Here is a 7273-nt window from a genome sequence, read left to right as displayed (position 1 = left end):
AATTTTGCAATAATCTTGCGCCACCCTTGCACAAAACGACGATTATTTTTCTAATTTCATAGATAACAGAAGACTGTATTTTTTCTACATACCCCCCCCCTGACTTTAAAGCTGGATCCGCCCCTGATCATGGGGTCAATGCGTTTGGGCATGTTTGGGAATTTTGTAGACAAAACTGAGCATTTTGCGTTTGGTAGTTGGAAAATGTACAGTAATGCGGTCTGCAGTCATTTCATTTGTATTAAAATTTACATATCATCCGCGGCACCACAAACCGCATATTCCGTCGTAAATAATAGAAAGTAACATTGGGTCATTGTTTGGACTTCCGTCTCTTGAATCGTAATGTACTATTTCTGCAAGGATACATTTTCAGCTAACTCTATACTTTATTGCGCAACTGGCAACTGTGCTAGTCTACAAAATTTACTTTAATTTTCAAGTCTAAAATCTGCTGCAAAGCATCTTGTAATTATAAGGAAGATTTATAAAAAAATAATTAAATGTGACAAAGAGTAAATAAGCTATATTTAATCACATTTAGCAGACAGGAAAAAAGCACGCTCGGCAGTGATTTCCACTGACGTCACGCAAATCGACGCAAAATCCTACCTTGTATTCATTGTATCATGGCTTTAGATAATTGTTATTTTTTTTTTCCCATTTTCATCAAGCGATCTTAAACCAATTTAACGTCTGAAACTCAGTTTGACGCGCGAAACGAATTTCACCAGAACCTTAAATTTAGTTTGTGCTTAAACGCGTTTAAAGAAACGAACTGGCCGATCTGGGGCGTTTATAGCATAAAATATCCCCCCTGAAGGGGGGATGTTCTGTGCTTGATAAGATGATTTTGCGATGAGAGTCGTACTATTTTTCACTTTTGTAACGAGGCCAGTGTTTCCAGTTTCTTAAATGTCCGTCGTTAAACGCGATAATTTCGGCGTTTAACATAAACTTAGTTTCGTCAAACTGCGTCTCGCTTCTTTCTGGTGAAAATGGGCCTGAAAAAGTGGAAAAACTCGTATTGTGGTCACATACATACAAATTCGATTCATAAGTAAGCGATCACAATTGCCCTGTTTCTAGGAGGATGGCCTGTGATACGCAAAGAACTCCTTAAACGCAACTGGATAGAAAAATCCGAACATGGCAACAAACAGCGCTTTAGCAATGCTGAAGATGTAATCAGCAACTTGCCTGCAAGACAAGACTGGGAATCACCAACAACTTATGTGGAAAAATGCGAAAGAACAGGTAGCTCGTTCCAATGGTCGTATTAGTTGCTATTTAAGTGGCCCAGTATTTTTCAGTGATGTCACGGATGCTGTCAGCGCACGATTGTGACTTATACTGGTCCATGCGAAAAGAGCCATCAGATTTGCAGCATCGAGGCAATGCGTACAAACTGATCAATCGGTTCAGCCGATCGTTATTTGCTTCCAAAGAGGGCTTGGCATTATTGTTACAACAATCTTACTGGTATTTGGAAGAAAATATTGCTAATGTACGCCTTTGGGTGAACATATGGCAAATATGAGCCCTTTCGAACGTTGTTTGTAGATCAACTTTCCTCGGTGTTACGTGTTGGGCTTCCCCGACCACTACAATATTTTTTTGGACGATTTTCGCATGACCGCATGCATGGGCATTCTCAAGTGGTTCACCGAACGCTACGAATCAAAGAAGGAAGTCCATTCCATAGATGGAACGGTTCCGCACTCGGCTTTTAACTTTGCCATGGACAGGTATGTATTTAATTATATTACGTTATTACAAACTAAACCCTTTCAAATGCAGATTTTTGCAAACATTGGCCACGTATTTCTGTAAAAGAAATATCTACTGCTTGATGCCATAATATTTCTAACTCAGGTTTTGTTTAACTTTAATTGGTTTTCTGAGATGCGCGGAATACATAGCTGGACAGCGCCATCAAGACATAGACAAGGAGTTCAACAGGGTCTGGGATCACGAGTGGGAACAGTTTCTAGACTATTTCTATTCGGTGGTGCACAATAACGAGCACTTCATGGATTTTAAAGTATATTTAAACTACAAGTGGATCGCTTGAATCTGCAAATGACTGGCAACTTTTAGCAGGACAAACTTTTAAACTGCTATGCCCAAGCGAAAATCAGACTTAAGGAGATGGCCAAGCATTGGCCGCAGTTCGAGTTAGATGGCATGCGTAACATCTGGATCATGAAACCAGGGAACAAGTGCCGTGGCAGAGGAATACAGTTGGTGAAGAGCATCGCCGAAGTGGATAAGATGATGGGGTTAAAGGTGAAATATGTCGTGCAAAAGTATATTGGTAAGTCGCTGACAAGGACGGGCAGTCTATCATCTGGTTGTATTAGTAAACTTAGAAGAATAGTAGTTTTGTTACAGAAAAACCGTTGATCATTTACAAAACCAAATTTGATATTAGACAATGGTTTATGGTGACAAATGTTCAACCCTTAACCATATGGATGTTCCGGTTTGTACTATCCTACGATTAGTTCAATACAACAATCACTTAAGTATCTCCACGCTTAGCGATAGCTATTTGCGATTCAGCGGCCAGAACTTCAGCCTACACGATTTCCACGAATCACTACACCTCACCAACCATGCGGTCCAGTGTAAATACGCCAACGGACAGCAGCGGGACAAAGCCCTTCCGGACGATAACATGTGGGACTGCCATTCCTTCAAAGCTTACTTAAAGCAATTAGGCTGTTTGGATAAATGGAGCCAGGTAATTTGATTATTCCATTTTAACTGTTTTCTGAGAGTAGAAATTTATCAACTCATTTACACTGAAATTTAGGTGATCGTCCCAGGAATGAAGCAAAACATTGTATGTGCTATGCTGGCTAGCCAAGACACCATGGACCGCAGGCCTAACACTTACGAAATTTATGGGGCTGATTTTATGCTGACCGAAGATTTCACACCTTGGTTGTTGGAAGTCAATTGCAGTCCTGATTTGTCATTTTCCACATCGGTAACCAGCAGGATGTGTCCGCAATGTATGGAAGACATCGTGAAAGGTATACCAGTATGGTATCTCACCATTTCATAGGTATCCATATTTTTGCCTTTAGTGGTCGTGGACAAAAGGAAAGATCCGAACGCGGACACCGGACTGTTTGAGCTAATCTACAAACAGAACTATCCTAGGACTCCTCCATATTTGGGAATGAACCTATCAGTGAGAGGTCGAAAAGTCTTTAGAAGCAGAATGAGGATTGCAAAATCGGAGGGCAAGGTGTGATTAATTATGTGGATGGGCACGATCGGACTTACGGACAAACCGGGTGTTTTAGGAGCATCGCGACAAAATAATTTGTCAAACATCAAGGCTTAAAAGAAATCCGGAACTGATTAAAGCTGAAGTGCTCAGTGATGCTGTTGCTTCAAAAGCGCTGCCAAAACTGCTCTCTTCTGATATTTATTCTGGACCTGTAATTGAAGACCTGATTGAGGAACTCCACAAGACTAGTATGACGTTTCTGCAGAACGCTAACTGGATTTGGTAAAGTTGTTTTCGTGTTTAATATTTCAGTATATGACACAGATAGTGGTGTCGACTTCGTTCTACCAGCTACCCAAAAGTCCAACTCAATCGACGTGATTGCCAAAAAAAAGCCCACTTCGAACCGTGGGGATCGGGTACCAAAGTTATTCTTGAGCCGTCGTAGAACTAACCAGAAACATTCCTCCCTCTCTAGAAAAGCAAACGGAAACGAAATCACTAGCCAGAAGCGAATGCCGAATTATAGACGTAGATATTTCGGGTTGTTTCGGCAATGGGTGTCGACGAGCCAGGACTCAGCTAGAACCAGGAAGTTAGCCAAAGATTCGAAATGGGAAAAAGGGACCGCTAGTATACTCAAAAATGAATATCATTCTGAGACCATCAATAAAACCCTTATAAGAAATGTTCAGTGTCTGAATATGTACACATTCGATTTGAACAAGTTACTTCCAGCGATAAATTCTAGTTTTCAACTGTATCGATTTGCACGTGAAACATTTTAACAGTTACATTTATATAGGTACTGGTTTGCAATAGTCTCTAGAATCATTAGCATCTGTCGTCGAATGCGCGACTTGTGAGGGCTGCCATATTTATTATTTTTTATTTAAATTGTCTACGGTAGTGATTAGTAAAACCTTGTATCTTTGAAATTATATAAGAACTTGTTTCAAATGCATAATCCAGAGAGGAAATAGATTAGAAGCATAAATGTCTAGTTTTTTTTCAAATCTAGTATGCAAGCAACATTAGAAACAGCTAGGCCTATCACATTGTTAATATTTTGTTAGGTTCGAACGATGCAAAATTCAATAATTTTAATAAACGGAAGTAGCCCCGGTGTTGGCACTCCCGTCCTGGGTGTGTCCTGCTTACCAGTGTTGCCGCTCTCGCCGTGGTTGCTCCGTTTTCCCAGGTTGCTTACAATTTTGATAAAATTGAAGATTGACTTGCAATAAATACGGAAAATTGGGGGCGTTGCAAAAGGAAAGCAAATACCTGCCCGTTATAGAGTGACATGTAAACAAAAACTATGACCAAATGTAAATAAAATAAATGTCAAATGTTACTCGTTAAGTGTCGTTAAAGTAGTGATTTAAATAGCAGCCAGTAGGAGTTTGGCCCAYAGAGTAAGTAAAATAAATMYYMMMRGWAWGTWMRGKRRTAAAATTATKTTACTKTSKCTAKGAGTTTGGCCGCTGKTCATGTACTTTATGTCTGTCCGAGTTAAGCGTTCTTTTTGATCATACATCACCTCAAAGTACAGCAAAAATAAAGCAATTTCAGTGAAAAAAAGCAGATCTTCAATAAACTTGCAGAAAAAAACACTTTCAACCTTTTGAAAATCATGTCCAAGCCACCCGGTATTTATCATTGAGAATGAGATTGCCCAGTGCCGTGTAGGCAGGGGGATCCAGCTTTCAAGTCAGAGGGGGTCATGCAATAGAAATTCATTTTTTGAAAAAAATATTAGTTGCAAAAAAACAAGCAACGCCGGCATAGACGCTTTGTAACCTTAAAACACAGAACATCCCCATGATTCGTTGAATACGAGTGGCTCATCGCAGTAACGCCTGTCATGGATCCTTCATTTGGATTCAATGATGAGCCTCTTCTCTCGTCTTTATCTATGGATGAGCCACTCGTGTCCAAGCGCCCACTGGCGGCAAGGTTATAACTACACTTTAACTAGTAAAATTTGACACCTATTTTCATTAGATGTCATTGTGACAGAGATTGTGATTTGTTTTGTTTAGTTCTACCCAGCTTTTGCAAGCATTTAAACAATATGATACAATATTATTATTTTACTTACTCTATAGCTCTATGGTGAGCACAGCAAGAGTTTGGTAATCTGTGGGCACAGCCTTCAAGTTTGCTTACATCAGTTTCATCATCAGTATAAGCCTTGTTCTATGATCAGTTTACATGGAACAGAGCTCAGTCAGAACATCTATGATCAGAACCTCTGTGATCTGAGCCCAATAGTTTGTAGTCTGTGATCAATCCTTCTATCTCTTGTCTATAAATCAGATTTCTAGTCTGCTTAACTTATAGTTAGACAAGACAATTTATAGGAGTGATCTTTAAAGCAAAATTGCAACTCGAACAAAATGAATGAAGAAATCGACGACAGTGAGTTTTACCATGAGGACTTTACTACAGCATCAGACTGGGAGATTCTGGTAGCCCATATGGAAGAAATAGTGAATCAGTGGAACTCTGAAGACCGGAAGCAAAGCCCTAGTTCCAGTCAATGGGTAGTCAAGTCGGAGAAGCTTGTGTACATGGAGACGAACTTTGATTTTACTTACTATCATAAGAATTTAGAAGATAATCTATTAGAAGGTCCTGAAGACAAGGTAAAACATGTACTGGACACATGGTTTGACTTTTCTCTGATGTCTGAGGACCATAAGCACTTATGTTTGGCCCAGTGGTATGGAGTCAATAAATTCATAGTAATCAGTTCTACGGGAGATGTTGAACAAACCAACAATGAAAGCAGGATGAAAACTCTGTTAAGTGCTGTGACTGTCTTGGCCAGCAACGTCCTTGATCTTCCAATTTTTGTCCAGGTGAGAGATAAGTGGCAGAAAATGTATTGCGGCGTATATGAATGCAATGGCATTAGAACGAACTTTGATACTGTGCATTTAATAAGAGGCCCGTATCATTGTCAGTACTTGACAGGCCTCTTAGATGTTTTCAAAACAAAAATTAGATCACCATGTACGATTGAGAAAATCTTCGTGTCTTACAAAGCCACATATCAGTTGCAAGACTTTGGAAACTTTGTTTGGAGGCAAGAGTGTGCATCAGATATTATTGACATGGAATCATTTTTTACTCTCCCATTTGGAGTGTCGATAGACCCGGTCAGTTCGCTATACCTTAATACCTTGTGGAGTTATTTGCCTGAGCATTCAATAATTGATTCAGAAAACCACTCAGACTTCAAGCCATTAAAAGCTCAACAATGGCAATGTTCGATTTCATTTACAAAGAACCCCATCTGTCTTTTGGGCGATTATCTTGGAGAGGTTTTGGAAATCATTAATAATGACAACACAGTGTATAATCTGTTGGGAAGTTTTGCTGTTTTACATGATGGGCCAAAAACTAATCCTTTGGACCTTTTGACTGAACCTTTAGTTCCAAGTATTTCAATGTTGCTAAGTCAAGCTACCAGAAATAACAAGGGTATGTGGAGAGATATGTATATGTATGTCATTGGAATTTATTGTAAATATGATTTAAGGAAGCCCTCCACTTGAAAAAGATGTGCTAGTTCCATTGTTGTTCTTTCTATTTCCGGACGCCGAAAAGGATTCCTCTTTTCCTTATGGAGCCACAGACGAGAGAGAACCTTTGCAGAAAAAGTTTAAGGTAAATTACATACACACATAATTTCTTAAAATTATTTGTAGCACACGCCGGTAAATTTTTCAGATATTTGAAAATATGGACCAGGAATTGAAAGGATTCAAAACCTGCGCCGAAGACTCGCTGGTATGGAGGTTGGCCATTGTTCTCGCTAATGTTCTTCAAAGCTTAGGCGGGCTTAAAGCTTTCTGTCACTTATGGTATGAGTTTGTCCAGCAGATGCGATATCGCTGGGACAAATCCATTGTGATTCCTGGGTAAGCCATTCGCGTAATTAACTAACGGATTTACCACTTATACTATGTGAGTTGGAAGCTACACATTCCCGTATATAAGGTTTCTGAGAGAATGTGGTAA

At 39.6% G+C, this 7273-nt stretch overlaps 2 protein-coding genes across 6 annotated transcripts in view; both read left to right on the top strand.

Moving 5' to 3' along the window:
• LOC109537453 (tubulin glycylase 3A) overlaps positions 1–4241 on the top strand; it is a 65761-nt gene extending 61520 nt beyond the window's left edge. Inside the window, exons 2-13 of one of the 5 annotated variants that reach the window (XM_048665146.1) lie at positions 1090–1257; positions 1314–1507; positions 1564–1748; positions 1876–2044; positions 2101–2317; positions 2395–2485; positions 2545–2746; positions 2819–3041; positions 3096–3259; positions 3318–3492; positions 3557–3663; positions 3723–4241. In XM_048665146.1, the coding sequence (XP_048521103.1) occupies positions 1090–1257; positions 1314–1507; positions 1564–1748; positions 1876–2044; positions 2101–2317; positions 2395–2485; positions 2545–2746; positions 2819–3041; positions 3096–3259; positions 3318–3492; positions 3557–3663; positions 3723–3749 (1922 nt within the window). In that variant the 3' untranslated portion in view covers positions 3750–4241. Of the gene's footprint in view, positions 1–635; positions 1258–1303; positions 1508–1563; positions 1749–1875; positions 2045–2100; positions 2318–2394; positions 2486–2544; positions 2747–2818; positions 3042–3095; positions 3260–3317; positions 3493–3556 lie in introns of those variants that run through there. The other 4 variants (XM_048665145.1, XM_048665144.1, XM_048665142.1 and 1 more) reach the window with 4 other exon arrangements.
• Positions 4242–5220: 979 nt separating this feature from the next.
• The window catches only part of LOC109537447 (rab3 GTPase-activating protein catalytic subunit), a 17691-nt gene continuing 15638 nt past the window's right edge, over positions 5221–7273 (top strand). The window contains exons 1-3 of the mRNA XM_019904182.2: positions 5221–6733; positions 6792–6919; positions 6983–7173. Coding sequence (XP_019759741.1) covers positions 5644–6733; positions 6792–6919; positions 6983–7173 — 1409 coding nt within the window. The 5' untranslated portion in view covers positions 5221–5643. The remainder of the gene's footprint in view (positions 6734–6791; positions 6920–6982; positions 7174–7273) is intronic.

Source organism: Dendroctonus ponderosae, unplaced genomic scaffold, assembly GCF_020466585.1.
Source record: "Dendroctonus ponderosae isolate FM_Combo_2020 unplaced genomic scaffold, Dpon_F_20191213v2 Dpon_F_20191213_3, whole genome shotgun sequence".
NCBI lineage: Eukaryota > Metazoa > Arthropoda > Insecta > Coleoptera > Curculionidae > Dendroctonus > Dendroctonus ponderosae.
The sequence above is the reverse complement of the archived record's forward strand: the minus strand, read 5'-3'. Positions and strand labels throughout refer to the sequence as shown.